Raw genomic sequence first — 20,179 nt, 5'->3', positions numbered from 1 at the left:
AGTTAGGAGGGTTTAGTGGTCTATTTTTTAGTTTTGTGAATTGTTCTTTTGTGGAATTCCAGACCACATCTGGACATGGCGAGATCGCTGTTTTCCACCAAGGAGCTGATCCTCATTTGCAAGGGAAACATTACTAATAATTGTTGTAAAAAAAGTTATTGCTCTTCCTAAGTATACAGGGGGCACAGACACAAGCATACACCCAGGGCCACTGTTAGATATCACGGGGCCCCGTACAGCATACCTGACAGCCCCCCACCACCAGAGAAAATATCCAAATTATATTTATGGTAAAAAATACACTAAAAACATTATTAATGGACAAAATTCCAACCAAATTCCTGTGAAATCTAAATGATAAAACTGTACTGAGTTCATAAATAAAGGTGTGTGTGTGTGTAATGGAGGTCTTGGGGCTCATTCACATGGGTGCTGTGGCCTGTAGAGTGTGAATCAGTGGTTTGTTTTTGTGGCTATCGCCGTTTGCAGGAAACCTAGGTTACACTATGGAAATGCTGCATGTTCTAATTTGACAAGCATATGGGTGCAGGTGTACAGACAGTGAGCATTCAGGGCCACTTCCCCACGCCTTCACACCTGTCAGATTAAAACCTGTGTTCATACAGCTGCTGTGTCCCCGTAGTGTAATAGGTGGCTCCGTCAGCAATAGGGCTCCACCCAATGCGTTTCGTGTACCAACACGTCCTCAGGGGCACAGCAATAGGACGTGTTGGTACAAAACGCATTGGGTGGAGCCCTATTGCCGCCGCCATTGAGCATCGCTGGCCATCTTGGTACTCACTTTGCTATTATTTTTATTACTCCACGTGGATATTTAACATTTTTACTCGTGACCATTATAATAAAGTATTACACTATTAAGCACCTTTCTGGCTCCTGTGGCTGAACTATTTCCTTCCCAGGAGCATTTTGGCACCCACTCTGATGGATGGATGGAGCTGAATGACTAACCCATAGCTGCCAGCATACCGCTGCACCCCCAGATGTGTGATGTGTATAACCCATGCGCATTAATACTTTTGTTCTGGTGAGTGTAGACCCGTCCCAAGGGTGGATTACCTTCACGAGTTCATGCACTACTGTTCATCACGGATAAACCACACGTGCCATTCATAGGCACTCTCTGAGTTTGTACTCTCACACAAAGGACATTCCATTATTCAGGAATGATTATATGAACCTTTTTTTAGCACCATTTACCAGTTTACATCATTATTGCACTTATTTGCACTTTTTTGATTTTACATGCATTTATGATTGATAACATGCATTTATAGCGCTGCACTATTACTTTAACATAGAATATTTACATGATTAAAGAGAATGAAGATATCTAATTATATTGGGAAATTAGAACTAGACACTCCCAATTATTTGAGATATAAGTGTGAAAATGTTTGACATTTGAAAATAGAATGTTAGACATTCATTAGGAAATGCATTAGTTGTCTGAACATTTTGGAGAAACAGCAACCCAAAAAAAAAAAAAAATAATAATATAGGTGTACTTTTTATTTTAAATTATAAATATTTTCATATGCAAACAGAAAACATGCCAACGGGACAAAGCCCGCGGTTGTGCGCCACCTAACGAACATATCCGGCATATGGCCAATCACAGCTTTACAATAGTTATTATCAGTGTTATACGCAATCAATATGTAACAAAAAAAAAAAATCCTGATCAGCTCCCTATAGTACAGTGTAACTATGGTAACACTGTACTGCTCTGGTTACATTATGTAAAAGAAAAGAAAATCAAAAAGAAAAAAAGTGTAATAAGAAATGTTTAAAAACATTTTTTAAAAACCACTTTTTTTTTTTTATTTTATACATACTGTTACCAGTCAGTGTCCCTGATCACCGCCACACCAGTTATGATAACGCTATACTTCACTGTTAACAGTACGTAAAAAAAAAAAATGTTTTTTTCAATTTTCCAAAACAGTGTAACAAAAAATTACAACTTGAAAAAAAACTCACCATGCCTCTTACTAAATATCTTGGACTGTCTACTTTCCAAAAAGGGATCTTTTATGGGGTAACTGAATTGTACTGTTCTGACATTTTAGGGCCATCAGTACATCAGGATTGATAGATTTTCAAATATATACACCATAGTTTGTGGACTCTAACTTTCCTACAGACTAAATAATTTACACTGATTTGTGTTATTTTTACCAAAGAAATTTAGCAGAATATATTTTGACCTAAATTTATGAAGATTATTTATTTGCAAAATTTTTAAACAGAAAAAGTTTTTTTTTTTGTTTCCAAACAAATATTTTTTTTTTTATTATTATTTTGCAAAAAATTCAAACACAGTGGTTATTAAATACCACCAAAAGAAAATATCATAAACCTTTTCTCCAATACTTCCCACAAAACTCAAATTCTATACTACAAATTCCCCAAATGAATTAAAAAAAATGTCGACATTATAAAGTCCACAAAATGTCCACACTGTTCAATCTTCAAAACGTGATAAGAGTCCAATTCGCCACTTCAAGTCCAACATCTGTTTGAGGTATTTTGGACTTGAAGTGGCGAATTGGACTCTTATCACATTTTGAAGATTGAACAGTGTGGACACTTTGTGGACTTTATATTGTGGACATTTTTTTAATTCATTTGGGGAATTTGTAGTATAGAATTTGAGTTTTGTGGGAAGGATTGGAGAAAAGGTTTATGATATTTATACTTTCAAGGGTGAAAGATTTACTTTTCTTTGGGGGTACACAGAGATTTTGGTTTGACCACCAAAAGAAAACTTTGTCTCAAAAAAAATGTATTTGGGTATAGTATTGCATGAGTAATTGTCATTGAAAGTGTGACAGTGCTGAAAGAGCAAAATTGGTCTGGGCAGTAAGGGGGTGAAAGTGTCCGGTATTGAGGTGGTTAGGAATAAAGGAAATGTCCACACACAGATGCATTTCAGCACTTTACTGCAACTTCACATCTTCACAAAACTTTCTGTGACACATAACATTTGACACACTAGCACCATCTTCAGCACAGAAATCCACGTCAGGTGAGTCATTCTGTAGCCATGGGGCCCAAAGCCTGTTAAACAGGTACACATCTTTATGTTAAGCCATCTTCCCTCTACGCCATTCCTTTCCTTGGGAGCACCACAGATTTTTTTACTTTTTCCATGTATACTAAGTCCACTAAGCTTCCATCACCAAATGACAGGACCGGCAACCGAGGGCCAAGGGGAAAAAAGGCTCTTCTATTAGTATACCACTCTCTTCTCAATGTCCCTTCTATGGCTCTGCCCATTTAGGCACACTCCCAGATGGCAAACTCATTCCCATGCTTCTACCTCGCCTAGAAATTCATCTCTGCACAGGGCCCTTTAGATCAGCTCTGCAGGAGTGTCAAGGTCCTACCTTTTCCCTGAAGTTATGTTACTCCATGTGCTGGCGTCCATCTTGGATTCTGCTGTGCATGATGGGAATCCTTTTTATGCCTTCAGGTCTCTGAGGTCCACCCCCCAGAGGGGCGTGGCTGATGACATATAAGCCTGTGGCCCGCACATGCTCTTTGCACTTGTGTCTTGTGTCTTTGTGTTACTATTACTCTGTTCTGACTCTTGTGACTCTCCTGGTATTCTGATTCGGCTTGTGACTTGACTATTCTTTGTATTCTCCTTTGATCTGACCCTCTGTTGCTGAACCCGGCTCGTGACCTGTGATTCTCGTCTGCTGTCCTGTACTGTTTTGTCCTGTTGTTGTTGACCCCGGCCTGTCTGACTACTCTTTTGTTTCTTCCACCAGCTACACTCCATTGGCGGCGGCCATTACCGCAGCTGAGGTGTCTCGGGGGCCGCGACCTGGTTCCTGGCTGCGTCAAGTCCATCCCCACCATCAGGGGCCCTGGTGAAGGGCAGCCTGGGACTTAGACTCCGCGTCCTGAGGGACTTCGGTCTGTGGGTGGTGGTTGTCGTCAGCCAGTGCGTTACATTGTTAGGCCTGCCTGTCCGTTCCTCGGCTCCTGCCCTGACATTGAGCCTATATCTTAGCAGTTCTGGGGTATCCTTCTCCCAAGCCCTGGACATTCTCTTAGCTCCACTCACACTGGCATTTATATGGGCACTATCTCCACCCATTATATCACTAGAAGATGGTTTTCTCTAAAAGGGGAACACCTTCTTATAACTTTACCCTTACTATTCCATAATGGCAACAGAGCCATTTAGTGGCAGGCGAGCTAACTGCACCTGCCAACACACAGATATTCTACAGGATCTACAAAGTATGCCAGAGCTGCATGGTATATCTACATAGGTAAGGAATCAGATTAACCCAGTGCATACACAGAAAGCAGCAGCTCTCTGCCAGTCTATGGGACCTGGCAGAGCCACGTGGGGGTTTTAACCAATTCCACATACAGTTAGGTCCTACTGTGAAGCATGGGGGTGGCAAAATCATGCTTTCGGGGTGCTTTTCTACGAAGGGGACAGGACGACTGCACTGTATTAAGGAGAGGATGAATGGGGCAATTTATTGTGAGATTTTGAGCAACAACCTCCTTCCCTCAGTCAGAGCATTGAAGATGGGTCGTGGCTGGGTCTTCCAACATGACAACGACCCAAAGCACACAGCCAGGAGAACCAAGGATTGGCTTCAAAGGAAGCATATCAAGGTTCTGGAGTGGCCTAGCCAGTCTCCAGACCTAAATCCAATAGAACATCTTTGGAGGGAGCTGAAACTCTGTGTTGCTCAGCGACAGCCCCGAAACCTGACAGATCTAGAGGAGATCGGTGTGGAGGAGTCGGCCAAAATCCCTGTTGCAGTGCAAACCTGGTCAAGAACTACAGGAAACGTCTGACCTCTGTAATTGCAGACAAAGGCTTCTGTACCAAATATTAACACAGATCTTCTCAGGGGTTCAAATACTTCTGTTCAGCAGTGCAAGACAAATACATTCTTTACAAATCATACAATGTGATTTCCTAAATTTTTTTTTTTAATTCTGTCTCTCAGAGTGGGAATCCCCTACAATGTGAATGTCAGACCCTCCATGATTTCTAAGTGGGAGAACTTGCAAAATCGCAGGGGGTTCAAATACTTCTGTTCCTCACTGTATATTTGAACACAGGCACAATTTTCATACTTTTGGCTCTGTATACCACCAGAATAAATTAAAACAAAACAATCCAAATGAATTTGAGTGCAGACTTTCAGCTTTAATTCAAGGGGATGAACATATTTTAGGAACTGCAACCATTTCTATACACAGTCCCTCCATTTTCAGGGGCTCAAATGTAATTGGACAAATGAATATCATCATAAATAAAATGTTCATTTTTAATATTTTGTTGAGAATCCTTTACTGGCAATGACTGCCTGAAGTCTGGAACCCATGGACGTGACCAAAGACTGGGTTTCCTCCTTTCTGATGCTTTGCCAGGCTCTAACTGCAGCTGTCTTCAGTTGTTCTTTGTTTGGGGGTCTTTCTTCCTTTAGTGTTGCCTTCAGCAAGTGAAATGCATGCTCAATTGGGTTGAGATCAGGTGATTGACTCGGCAATTGCAGAATATTCCACTTCTTTTCCTTCAAAAGCTCCTGGGTTGCTTTTGCAGTGTGTTTTGGATCATTGTCCATTGTTGCATTTTGCTGAATCTGGGCTGACAGTATATCTGTAAACATTGAAGAATACATCCGGCTGCTTCTGTCTTCTGTCACATCATCAATAAACACCAATGAGCCAGTGTCACTGAAATCCATGCATGCCCATGCCATCACACTGCCTCCACCATGTTTTACAGATATCGTTGTGTGCTTTGGATCATGAGCTGTCCCAAGCCTTCTCCACACTTTTTTCTTCCTGCCATTCTGGTACAGATTAATCTTAGTTTCATCCGTCCAAAGAATGCTTTTCCAGAACTGGTCCGGCTTTTTAAATTTTTTTTTTGGCACAGTCTAATCTGGCTTTTCTATACGTCAGGCTTTATGAATGGTTTGCACCTTGTGGGAACCTTCTATATTTGCTCTCATGAAGTCTTCTCTTGATTGTAGACTTTGACAATGATACGCCCACCTCCTGGAGACTGTCCTTCACTTGTCTGGATGTTGTCAATGGGTTTTTCTGTACCAAAGAGAGGATCCTGCGATCATCCATCACTGTTGTCTTCCATGGACGTCCATGCCTTTTTTATTTTGCTGAGCTCACCAGTGTGTTCTTCTTTCCTCAGAATGTACCAAACTTTAATTTGGCAACTTCTAATGTTGCTGCTCTCTCTCTGATGGATTTGTTTAGTTTTTGAAGCCTTGCAATGCCCTCTTTCACTTGCATGGACAGCTCCATGATGTAGGTTCACAGCAATAGATTCCAAATGCAAATATCACACTTAGAATTAACTCCAGACCTTCTACCTGTTTAACTGATGAAGAAATAACGGAGTATCCCCCACCTGGACATTTTTTATTCAATTGTCCAATTACTTTTGGTCCCTTGAAAAGGGGGAGTGGCTACTCTTAAGAGCTGTAATTCCTAAACCCTTCCTCCAATTTGGATGTTCATACCCTCAAATTAAAACTGAGATTGTGCACTTTCAGCCCATATCCATTATATAACTATAGCTTGAATATGTGTTGGTAACTACCTGAAAAAAACTAAAATTGTGCCTGTGACCAAATATATATAGACCGAAATATATACACAGAGACGACGCTGCTCTGCCAGGTCCCTTAGATCTGGAAGGGAGTAGCAACATGTCTGTGCATACAAGAAGGCAGAGTTGGAGCACGATACAAGGAAGAACAATGGGCTGGAAGGAGGACAGCTCTGGACTCCATGGACTAGTATTTTCTTTTTCAATACAGAAATAATTACCAGGGAATATAAAAATAACTAGGTAGTGGTGAAGTTCCTCTTTGAAAAGTATGCAATTGTTTACTTAAGGTACTCATGTTAGGGTTTCATATTCTCCACATTAATACTTATTTTTTTGGACCACACATCTTTATTATTAAAGAATAAGATTCAAAGTATTTAGTGGGGGGGCAAGAAACATGCAGCATGGCTTCCCACCTATATGTTTAGAATAATTTTGCCTTAAGTGGTTAGGTTACATGTGTATTCAGTTCCTGTAAACAAAGATCCGCCTCATTCATCTGAACCACCCATGGTTAATTTATGACAAAATAAACATTCCTGGTATTATGCACTGACCTTCTCTACTCCATAATCTGGAAATATCCCGGGATTTTAGATCAAGATATTATTGCTGGTCCATAAATTTGATCAGGTTTACATTGTGTTTTATTTCTCTCCTAAATGAATCTACTTCATGAGGTTTAGCAATGCTCATCATTATTAGAGCTAAGAAGGTACAGAAATGAAGAGAACTGTAAATGAAAGCCCCAGAATACCCATAATGACAAAGCTTTTATGTGAATGGTATTATTTGTAATTGATTTAAATGTAAGATGTTTTCAAGGCACAAATATTTAGGGTTGATCTAAATCCATTTAGTAAAATGTCATATAAATTTTAACATGTTAAAGTGGAGCTCCACCCAAAAGGGGAAGTTCCACTTTAAGGCCTGCTCCCCCGCTCCCCATTAAGGGATGGCACCTTTGGGGGGCAGGTACTTGAATATGACAGGTACCCACTCCCACTTCCAGTCCGATCGCCATGGCGACCGGAAGCAGAAAGTGTCCTCCCTCCCTCCCTGTAGTCTTTTGGGACATGTGACAGGTCCCAGAAGACTACAGGACCATTCATGAAGCGCAGCACTACTTTGTGCATGCGCAGTGGGTACCCGGCTGTGAAGCCGCAAGCTGTCAAAGCCAGGTGACCCCGCTGAAGATGCCAGCGCCTGGAACACAGGACGGCTGGTGAAATGGGCAGCGGGGGACACTCCGCAGGACAGAGGGACAGGTGAGTGGCTGTTTTTTAAAAGTCAGCAGCTAAAGTTTTTGTAGCTGCTGACTTATTTTTTGACAGGGTGAGTAGAACTGCACTTTAATGTAATTTCAAAAGTGGTTTTCAATTGTTTTAAATCTTTCTTCAGCTTTCTTTTAAAAATTCCAGGTGATCCTGTCATACAGGTCCTTGTTTAGATATTTTCTGTCATGGAGTGACAGCTGTCTCCCAACTGTGGTCCTGTGTTGTCTCTCTCACAGACACTGCAAGCAACTGTGCCAACATATAACACAGGTATAGTGTACTGTTGTCTTCATCAAAAGGATGCAAAGAGGTTGTAGGAGATCAACGGCACTAAGATGCAACAAACAAAAAAAAGTGAAAAAAAAGTAATGTATAGCACACTGCATGTTATTTAGTTAGGATTACTCAGGTATGAGACGACAAGGATTACTCAGGTATGAGATTACAAGGATCACTCAGGTATGAGATTACAAGGATTACTCAGGTATGAGATTACAAGGATTACTCAGGTATGAGATGACAAGGATTACTCAGGTATGAGATTACAAGGATTACTCAGGTATGAGATTACAAGGATTACTCAGGTATGAGATTACAAGGATTACTCAGGTATGAGATTACAAGGATTACTCAGGTATGAGATTACAAGGATTACTCAGGTATGAGATTACAAGGATCACTCAGGTATGAGATTACAAGGATTACTCAGGTATGAGATGACAAGGATTACTCAGGTATGAGATAAGAAGGATTACTCAGGTATGAGATTACAAGGATTACTCAGGTATGAGATTACAAGGATTACTCAGGTATGAGATTACAAGGATCACTCAGGTATGAGATTACAAGGATTACTCAGGTATGAGATGACAAGGATTACTCAGGTATGAGATAAGAAGGATTACTCAGGTATGAGATTACAAGGATTACTCAGGTATGAGATTACAAGGATTACTCAGGTATGAGATGACAAGGATTACTCAGGTATGAGATAAGAAGGATTACTCAGGTATGAGATTACAAGGATCACTCAGGTATGAGATTACAAGGATTACTCAGGTATGAGATGACAAGGATTACTCAGGTATGAGATAAGAAGGATCACTCAGGTATGAGATTACAAGGATTACTCAGGTATGAGATGACAAGGATTACTCAGGTATGAGATGACAAGGATTACTCAGGTATGAGATAAGAAGGATTACTCAGGTATGAGATTACAAGGATCACTCAGGTATGAGATAAGAAGGATTACTCAGGTATGAGATAAGAAGGATTACTCAGGTATGAGATTACAAGGATCACTCAGGTATGAGATAAGAAGGATTACTCAGGTATGAGATGACAAGGATTACTCAGGTATGAGATAAGAAGGATTACTCAGGTATGAGATGACAAGGATTACTCAGGTATGAGATAAGAAGGATTACTCAGGTATGAGATAACAAGGATTACTCAGGTATGAGACGACAAGGATTACTCAGGTATGAGATTACAAGGATTACTCAGGTATGAGATATGCATAATCACATTGGCCCAAGCTGTAATTTAATGTAGGAAAAGCTTTGAAGAGAACCTGTTCTATTGCCCATATCGATCAAACAAACAGGTTCCCCTTGTAGGGACTTGACAGCGGAGGTTTGACACACATGCTGCAGCCAACAGGATTGTGTGTACATATGACAATCGGACTCCTGCCTGTCAGATGTAAGCATTCTGCAGATTGCCTGTCTGCTTACACACACCCTCAGTAAAGTGCGTCCCCCCGGCCATGTATCCTGGGCTTTGCTTGTCCATCTGCGAACCCGAGACTGACATAATGGGTGCTGCCAGGTAGAGGGGAGGGAGCAGAGAGGACATAAGTCCACTCTCCTCCCCTTCTTGTTGCTGACCCAGAAATGACATGTAAAACATCACTTCCAGGACCCCATGAAAATGTAATGCAGTGCAGTCTACACTCAATTAGACTCCATGAAACACAAGGGAGACACTGGATATCATTACAGATAAACTGTGACCCAAAAAAAAAGCACAAAGGGGCCTTTTATACCCACGTATGAACGTAAATGGAGGCATCGGGGGAGCCTACTCATAAAATGTCAATTGTGATACATGTGTTACATATCGCTGCACATGCCAGAGTGAGAGCAATATTTCTAGCACCACACCTCCTACGTAACGCCAAACTGATGATCTATGAGGGTCTTTTAACCTCCTTAGCGGTATTCCCGAGTGTAGCTCGGGGTAAAATTTGAGTACCAAGAGCGGTAACCCCCCCGAGCTACACTCAGGCTTACCATGCGGCGCTGCTCAGGGAGTCCCTGCAGCACTTACCTTGTCCTTCACTCCCGCGATGCGTCCCCTGCAGCGTCCCCGGCCATCTCCTCCGGCCGATTCCGGCTTCCGTGTTCCGGTCCCTGTGACGTCGGGACGTACGGCGGGAAATTTGAAATTTTTAAAAAAAATGTCATTTTTGCTGTCATTGCTGTTTCAATGCATTTCACATACATTTTGTCCCGAGTGCTTTGTCCGGCGCCCTGCCTGCATTTTGTCTGTTCTTTCTGCCTGGAAACTTAGAAAAGCCCATGGCGTCCAAAAAGCGTCCCTTTACGTCAAAAGCGGTTTTAGACCGGCTAGAGAACAGCGATAGTAAATCAGAACCACTTGCAGAATTGAGTGATAATGATTCGTGGGGGAAATTCCTCATCAGACACTGAAAACGATTCTGCGACTTTGCTCAGCGATGTGCGAACTTGGCGCTATATTTCACATTTCAGTGTTTTTGGTTTGATTATATTATTGAATTAAATTTATTATTATTATATTATTATTTTTAATGATTATTTATTAAATTATAATTTATGATTTCGTGTTTCAAGTTTTATCCTCCCCGGGATGTTTACTAGACTCTTGTTCGGACAGATTTCAGTGAGTTATTCCTAAAAATTACAGCCTACAATAAACTACATATTTCCATGCAAAAAAATGTACCGCTTTCAGCACAAAAAATCGGAAAGAATCATACCGCCAGGGAGGTTAAAGCTTCGCCTAAGGGATATATAGGGTACTGAAGTTTCTCACCAGTTCACAGGCGCATACAAATTTAAGGTTTGACATTTTGGGTATCTATTTACCCGGTACAACCTCATCTTCTATATTTTACAAAAAAACAGGTAATTAAATTGCATTTGTGTACCTTTAAATTAACTTTAGTCTATTTTTTTAACTGACATTTCCTAGACCCTTGTGGTAATATTGTGTGACATAAAAAATTGTAACTACCACTATTTTATTCTCTAGGATGTCTGCTTTCAAAAAATATATAATGTTTTGGGGGTTAACTTTCAGGCCTAAAATGATGTTTTAAACATGTAAAAAAGGAAAAAAATGGCTCTGGCAGCAAAAAAAAAAATAAAAAAATAATACCCCCCTAACCCTCCAGCAACGCATTTGTACCTTTTTTCTTTTCTCGGTTCAGCTGCCAGGACATACTGAGTATTTTATTTGTTTCTGGAAGCTGCACATAGCAATGAACATTAATCACACCTGGAACCTGAAGCAGTGCATGAGATGTTTGTGACAGCACTTACCAAAAAATGAAATTATTGGTGAAATGGTTCTTTGACTTTGTCACATCAGGTATGGTTGCAAAAATGTACATGGTTGTTTCCTTATATATACCCCAGTTTAACCACTTGCCGTCCGCCTGCTGTTTATAAACGGCAGGATGGTGGCACTCCAGGGGCGGGTTGCCGTTCATAAATGGCACCCGCCATTTGTAGCTGTGCGCACTCCCTGGGAGCGCGCAGCACCGCGATCCGGTGCCCGCTGTGTCCTTCGGACACAGTGAAACACCAATCGTCAGACGGGACCTCTGTACGAGCTCCCGATCATGTGATCACTGATAGGCCAATCAGTGATCACATGCAAAGTAGTAAGAGTAGTAAGCAAGATGTCACTTGTGACATCATTGCTTACTACGTCTGAAATCTGTGAATGATCACAGAGGTCACATGATACAAAGCTATTCACAACAGCCTTGTACCATGTGACAAGCTGTGACCAATCACAGCTCACTCAGTAGTTCTCAATGGCTGCAAGAATGCAGACAGAGAGAAAGAGAACTGATTGCTTTTACATCCTATATGGGTGTAAAAGCAATCACTGTAAAAAAAAAAAAATCATCACCCCCCACAAGTAGTACAGTGTCACCATGGTGACACTGTACTGCTAGGGTGACAGTATGTAAAAAATAAAAAACAAAAAAAACAAATAGTAATATAAAAAAATAAAATAAAAATGTAAAAAAAAAATGTTTAAAAATTATAATTTTTGGTTATAAACTAATTTGACTTATTTTTTATTTTACTAAAAAGATAACGGAATACATTTTGGCCATGATTTATGATGAAATATTATTTATTTGCAAAATTGTATAAGAAAAACACTTTTTTTCAAAATTTTTGGACATTTTCATTTACATAGCAAAAAAAACAAAAATCCCAGCGGTGAATAAATACCACCAAAATAAAGCTTTATCTGTCTCAAAAAAATGGTAAAAAATTCATATGCGTACAGTGTTGCATGACCGCGCAATTGTGATTCAAAGTGTGATAGTGCTGAAAGCGGAAAATTGCCCTGGACAGGAAGGGGGTAAAAGTGTCCGGACTGGAAGGGGGTAAAAGTGTCCGGTCAGGAAGGGGGTGAAAGTGTCCGGACAGGAAGGGGGGGAAAGTGTCCGGTCAGGAAGAAGGTGAAAGTGTCCGGACAGGAAGGGGGTAAAAGTGTCCGGTCAGGAAGGGGGTGAAAGTGTCCGGACAGGAAGGGGGGGAAAGTGTCCGGACTGGAAGGGGGTAAAAGTGTCCGGTCAGGAAGGGGGTGAAAGTGTCCGGACAGGAAGGGGGTGAAAGTGTCCGGTCAGGAAGGGGGTGAAAGTGTCCGGACAGGAAGGGGGTGAAAGTGTCCGGACAGAAAGGGGGGAAAGTGTCCGGACTGGAAGGGGGTAAAAGTGTCCGGTCAGGAAGGGGTGAAAGTGTCCGGACAGGAAGGGGGTGAAAGTGTCCGGACAGAAAGGGGGGAAAGTGTCCACACTGGAAGGGGGGGGTGAAGTGTCCGGACTGGAAGGGGGTGAAAGTGTCCGGACTGGAAGGGGGTGAAAGTGTCTGGACAGGAAGGGGGTGAAAGTGTCCGGACAGGAAGGGGGTGAAAGTGTCTGGATAGGAAGGGGGTGAAAGTGTCCGGACAGAAAGGGGGGAAAGTGTCCGGACAGGAAGTGGTTAAGATGATAGCAATACGTTTCACATACAGTAATATTTAATAAAAGTATTGTCCTTTGTAATTAGTTTGAACTGCTTGAGGTTCCCTATCTCTCATGTATAGTGCTTGAATGTTTATATAGGTATAATTTAACCCCATCAGTGTCAAACAGATTTTTGGCTTTGTACTGAAGTCACAAATAGAATGGAACACATTCAGCTGTCATACATTATATGGCCTAAATAAGAACCTTTTCCTATTAAAATTGTTTATCCCTTCGTTAAACCGTTCTGTTCTTAGTCATTCATCTAAATTCTTTCCGTCACAAATCCTTTTTTCTCTTCTTTTATGACCCAAAACAAGGTCAGTTCTATCAAAGGAACTGTTTATATAGGACAATAAGGAATCCCATTGCATCTTGAAAAAATTGGCAGGCCATCATGTTTCAATATATCAAATATCCCTCTCCATTTCACTGCAAAAATGATCCCATCCACCAACTCATTCACAATTACAAGCCTCATTACTATAATTTGTTGCAGGCCTGATAGCAAATACAGATATATAAATATATGTAAATCATATTTTAGGTCTATTTAGGGTTACTTGTGTCCATTATTTCCCATTGATCTATTATGCTTTTTAGCTAAACTTTAAAATTAATTTTCAAGTCAGAAATGTTTGTTATATTGTCAAGAAAGGCTGACTAGAAGTTGGATTCTGTACACGGAATGGTCTACAGCTTTCTATAACTATGGAAACCAGCAGTGAGGTCTCTGGAGTTCCCAGGTATAACACTCCCCCACAAAGACTCTTTTCCAGCTGGTGTCTTAATTCTGGATGCTATGAAAGACAAGATAAATTAAAATTCACTAGGAAGAGTAACGTTTACGTATTCGTTGTAGCTGGAGAGTCCAAAATATAGTTCTTTAAAAAAAAAAGAATAAAAGGAATTTGGACTTGCCTGAAAATTTCATATCTCAGACTACAGTAGAGGACATAGCCTGGATATTCATGGGCCCTGGGCTATAGGGTGTTGCCTTGAAGTTTCTGGACCCTGTGCCGAATTACCAAACAGGCACCAACCTATGTGCGACCCATGCCAGTTAAGTGCCCCGTGACAACAGATCAAAATAACAATAATTTGGTCTTGAAAGAAAATTACAATGAGACTTTCTTTCTTTCTTAGAAGAGTAGTATGGACTTTAAAAAAAAAAAAAAAACAAAAAAAAAAATTTATACTCACCTAGGTGGAAGCAACAACGATCCAAAGCTGCATCTATCCCCTGCTGGCTCTGCAGTGAGAACTGAGCAAACACCGCTGATCACTCAGTTCTCCCCTCCGCTCTGAGCGGAGAGCCGTGACTGTCAGTCTCCGGCTCTCTTCTCTGCCACTCCATGCTCACTGGAGCGCTGGGCTGTGGAGGGGGAGGGTGTCAAGAATGGACTCACCATTGGTGGTGGGACTCACCTGCCATGTGGGCTGCAGTACCGGGGCTGGCCAGCGGGTGCTCTCAGCAGCCAGAAGTTCACTCCTGCAATCATGCCATCACCTGAGGCTGATTGCAGGAGGTGTATTTAAGGAGTGGCCAGGCCTGCAGTCAGGGCCTTGGTGTATTGTTCCCATGAGCCCCTGTACCTGCATCCTGTCTGCTTCCTGCCTGATACTGACTTTGCTTTGATCCTGACTCTGCACGAACTATGCCTGTACCGACCCCGGCTATTCCTGACCACTCTTCCACCTGCTCCTTGTACCTTGTTTGCCCATTTGTTCCTGACCCGGCCCGTCTGACTACACTCTGCCTGCTCCTTTGTGTCTTGTCTGCCCGATGGTTCCTGACCCGCCCTGCCTGACCACTCCACCTCACCAGCCCTGACTGCTCTTGTCAGGGATCACCACGGCGCTGGTCCTGGCGCAGGCGCAGTGCGCCGCCATGTGCAGGGACGCGGACACTAGGTCTGGGCCGGCCGCGGCATCCGAACTCGCGCATGCGCACTAGAGGCCGTGGGCGCGCGCCTGGCACCAATGACAGCGCAGGGTGCGATATTGAAACAGCCCTGAACTGTCATTGAGTGCCGTCTGGTCTTTTCTGCATTCCTGTTACCTGTGAACCTGTATCCTGATTGTTGCTGACCCGGATTGTCCTTGACCACTCTGTATTCTCCTGCTCTGACCCTTGGCTTGCCTGACCTCTCTCCTGGATGCTCCCTTTTGGATCTGATCTTCTGTTGCTGACCTGGCGTGTGACCCGACTATTCTCTGCCCGCTGCTTTGTACCGCACTGTCCCCACGGCTACTGACCCGGCTTGTCTGACCTCACACCAGCTCAGCCATCCATCCATACCATCGGGGTCAACCGACCTCCTCATATCAGGCTCTCCCCTGTGGGAACCCCTGGCGAACACCCCTACCACTGGTGGGTGTACTCAGTAGTCTAGACCTGGTCTCAGAGCGCTCCAAGTCCATCCCCACCATCAGGGGCCCTGGTGAACAAGTGCTCTGGGGCTTAGATTCCGTGCTCTGGGGGCACCTGACCAGTGGAGTGCTAGTGGTACCGCCAGGCAGTCCGTTACAGCTCTTGTCTGTGTACATTCCGTTATCAGTTGGAGGTTTGGCTTTGTTATATTGTGCGTTTTATATTTCTGTATAGCCTTTAATAAATTACATTGTTACACCATACTTGAGCCTGCATTTCCCTGTGTCAGTTCACACATCTCTGGTCATACCGGGAGCCCTGACAGAGGGGCTGGCTCAGGCTCGTCAAAGATGCGATTTAGCATTGTACATGTGTGAATTCGCCATAACTCATTATGATGCTATAATGAATGTCGAAAGAGTGAAATCCTTAATCAAAGAAAAAATCAAAGGCACCTGCTAACAACTACATTAATGCTATACCCAACTACAAATATGGCAATTTCCTCCAAAAACCTGGGCAAAATCTCTCTACAGTGCCATGTTGACTACTTTTTAGACAGACAGAAAAGGTCTATTTCAAAGGTTTACCTGTTATTGAGCAATATATAATATGAGGGGCTGTTTTTTTCACATCTTCATAACCTAAACCCATTTCAGCCAGTTTTCCTGGAATGTAATTTTCAATGAGAACATCACAAGCTTGTGCAAGCTAAAAAAACAAAAACAAATAAAAAGTAAACAGGATAGCCTGATATCTACACATCACAACTCTTGTCACCAGTCCAAAATGTTATAAAAATACTTGTTTATAGCACAGACACAGACTACATTATTATCGAACCACTTATTCCCGTCATTGACAATCGGCCAAAGGCACGACTGGAAAAGCTCTGTGCCGTGTGACTGCTCTGATGAGCAGTCAGAGTGTTCACCAATGTAAACGGTATGGAACATTTTACATTGGCGAGCCATCTCCCTCCCCTTCACAATGGCAGAAGGGGAGAAGGAGGATTTAACAAAAGAATCAATTAATTACTCCTTCAGCTTTTAGAAGGAAGGACCAAGTGTACATTAAAAGGAGAGAAAGGGAGCTAAAGGGCCAAAGAACACAACTGTGGTGGAAATGGTTTTTTTTGGGGGGAGGGGGGGTTAAAATGTCACTGACGTCGAATGATGGAGAGATTGTATAAAATGGCGGTGATCATCAATGATTGTGGGAATATATGGGGGGGGGGGGTTAAAATGTTTTGGTTTAACCATGACATCAGTTAATAATGGAAAACCTGGCACTTGGCTTCAGTGGTTGATTTTAAAGGCTAAATGCACTTTAATATACATTTTTTTAACTTCCTCGACACCTGCAGGTTTCTACATTTACAAAACATTATGGCAAAACGTTAGATCGCCTTGAAGTGTTAATTTTACTTATTTGAGTAAAGTGTTGTATGACAGAATAATTGTCACTCAAAATATCACAGCACTGAAAACAAAAAATTGGCCTGGTCAGAAAGATGTATAACATGCCAATCTTGAAGTGGTTGAGGAAAACCTGGATCCACCCTAAAACTAAACTAAAGTAACAATGCAGTTAAACAGCTGACAGCACAAACCCAGCCCATATCCTCTGTGTCTGGCCCCATCTTCGCAGGGTATGATGAACCAATATGCAAACAGTTCACCATAGATGCACAGTTGGCCACTACAGCACAATGCCACGATTTGCACAACCTCACTCACTTTCCTAATAATAAATCCATTATTTCTGAAAGCTGCCATATGTTTTTAATTTTTCCTATCACAGTACAAAAAAATAGTAATCTACTCCAACTACAGTAAAGATTTCTGCTATGTGAGAAAAAAAAATTATATATATATATATATATATATATATATAAAACCCACCTCTTCAGGGAAGCCTACCCCACCCCCTGCTAACTTGCCAACCTCCTCCACTCTTCCTACCACTCCATCCCCCACAGCTATCTCCTCCTGTGCCACCATCCCCTCCCTCCGAGATTGTAAGCTCCAAGGAGCAGGGCCCTCGATCCCCTCATGTTTTGCATTGTATTGGTATTGTTCTGTCCCATGTTCTGTCCCCCTTTGTAATGTACAGCGCTGAGCCAACTATCGGCGCTTTATAAATACTGTATAATAATAATATATATATACATAAAAAGAGGAGCTGTAGATTCTCCCCTCTGCATTGCTGAAAATACAGTCCACACTGCACTGGCGTTCTGCAATGTACTTCTACACAGTGTGAAGCCTGTAGAACACACTTGTGGTTTAGAATACAGGGCTGTTATGCGTTCCTCCATTTTTTTATTTTTTAACATTAGCAAGCAGATACCAAATTCCATGCATGATTTGTATTAGAAAAGGGGTATCCATATTTCCTAAACAAAGGACCAGTTTACTGTCGTTCAAACTTTAGGGGGGCAGACTGTGGTCATTGGGAGTAGAAATTGTCTTAGCGTCAGTGAGAGCAACCAGTGCATCTTTGGCATCACGTTTGTTGGTGTCAGTGGGAGAAAAAGTGCCCCGTTGTTGATGTCAGTAACAGGAATTATGCCCCGTTGTTGATGTCAGTAACAGGAATTATGCCCCGTTGTTGATGTCAGTAACAGGAATTATGCCCCGTTGTTGATGTCAGTAACAGGAATTATGCCCCGTTGTTGATGTCAGTAACAGGAATTATGCCCCATTGTTGATGTCAGTAACAGGAATTATGCCCCGTTGTTGATGTCAGTAACAGGAATTATGCCCCGTTGTTGATGTCAGTAACAGGAATTATGCCCCGTTGTTGATGTCAGTAACAGGAATTATGCCCCATTGTTGATGGCAGTGGAAGGAATAGTGTCTTGCATCAGAGAGCATAAAAGCGCCCCAAGGGCCGAATGAAGGCCACCAAAGGGCCGCATTCAGCCAACGGGCCGCAGCTTGGAGACCACTGTATTAGAAAATCAGTGGCATGGTCGGGACATACTGCTGCCTTGTCAATAGTCTCCATAGTGCAGTAGCATGGATCAAGTTGGCTACATAGAACAAAAATAAACTTTATTAAATAAAAGTACGCTTATTCATTCAAAATACAGTACCTCTTGAACAATTTTTGTCCCCTTTGGATCCTTCATGTTCACAGCAATACTCTGGAAAAATTACAAAACAAAACATATTAGTAAACATTTTAAGCAAGTCACATTCAGTGAGTTCACCGCTTTCCATTTGCAATAACAAAACACACAGATGTCCAAGAAATAAGTATTACCCAGAATAGCTTTTAAAGTGATACTAAAGCTTCGCTTTTAGTTTTTGTTTTTTTTTTTAAAAAAAAAAACATTTCTATACTTGCCTGCTCTGTGAAGTGATTTTGCACATAGCAGCCCAGATCTTTTCGGCTCCTGGCACCTCCTCCAATGCATACTCATCCCCGAGCCACTGCTCTATGCGTCATAAGACACGGAGCCATGGCTCAGCCCCACTGGCTGTGATTGACAGCAGCGAGAGGAGAAAGAGTCCTCAGACAGCACAGGGTGTTGAGAACATCGCTGGATTGGAGGGGGCTCAAGTAAGGATTGGGGGGGGGCACTGCACACAGGAGGTTTATTACCTTCATGCACGGAATGTATGAAGGTAAAAAACCTGGAGCCTTTAGAACCACTTTAAATATTTGTGTCCATATCTCCTGCTCTTACCAATCCAAACACTTTATTGATCTTTAAAGAATATGTCAACCCAGCATTTCATCTTTCTGATATGTACCTGTTGTACCATGCACGCTTATGAAAAGGCATTCTGTTCTTTTGTTATTGCTTTCCTTGTGTGAAATCCCTGGTGTTCCTGCCAGCCCCTCTGCTTTCCTAATAAAAACTAACCACACTAGTCATGAGAGCACAGAGTGGTCATCTTTCTAGTTGTGCTGGGAACTCAGACTGCTTTCCTCCAATGATCAGACTTGTCCTGACACACCCCCTACCTGCACATCACTCCTCCCCAAGCTCTCTGAGCTCCATATGCAGAACAGAGGGTAAGAGATCACTTATAAAAAAAAAAGGAGAAAAAAAAAGTATTTAGAATTTTTTTTTATATGTATACACAAATGTTTTTCTATTTTAAACTGAATGGGTTGTTTTACAAGTTGAGGGCTTACAAATACCTTAAAGCTGAATTCCAGGTATCCAAATCAAAAGAACTTTGAAAAATTATATAAAAAACATAATAAAAGTCACCAGATAAAGGTGAGTGCGGTTGATATTGGTTTTCTCACTGGTGAATGGTGGAAGGAATTTTCCAGTTTGGACTATTTGGTTTTTTTCACATATGATTTTTGTATTTATATATAAAATTTTTTTTTCAGTTGGGAATAAGGACTTTTATTATGTTTTTTATATAATTTTTCAAAATTCTTTTGATTTGGACATTTTGTATTGATTTTATCACTTTCAAGTTTGTAATATTTGAAGTAAGGTGTTTATTTGCGCTGTTTCTTTGTGTTTTCACTTTTTGGTTTGGTTTACCTGTGTACAGCAGCAATTTAACTACCTGGGTGTAAGTTTCTGGAGGTGGTTCCTGTGCGCTGGGAGG

The 20,179-nt window shown here is 41.8% G+C and overlaps 1 protein-coding gene across 2 annotated transcripts in view; it reads right to left on the bottom strand.

Annotated features, from left to right (window-relative positions):
• Window positions 1-20,179, bottom strand: part of SUGCT (succinyl-CoA:glutarate-CoA transferase) — a 1,130,146-nt gene that overhangs the window by 1,066,396 nt on the left and 43,571 nt on the right. For both annotated transcript variants that reach the window (XM_089681088.1, XM_089681087.1), the window contains exons 5-6: window positions 18,694-18,744; window positions 16,184-16,304 (exon numbers count right to left, since the gene is read on the bottom strand). In XM_089681088.1, the coding sequence (XP_089537214.1) occupies window positions 16,184-16,304; window positions 18,694-18,744 (172 nt within the window). The remainder of the gene's footprint in view (window positions 1-16,183; window positions 16,305-18,693; window positions 18,745-20,179) is intronic.

The sequence above is a fragment of the Staurois parvus genome, unplaced genomic scaffold, assembly GCF_062004578.1.
Source record: "Staurois parvus isolate SC_StPar_1 unplaced genomic scaffold, SC_StPar_1.0 ptg000259l, whole genome shotgun sequence".
In the NCBI taxonomy this organism is placed as follows: domain Eukaryota; kingdom Metazoa; phylum Chordata; class Amphibia; order Anura; family Ranidae; genus Staurois; species Staurois parvus.
This window is presented reverse-complemented; position numbering and strand designations above follow the sequence as displayed.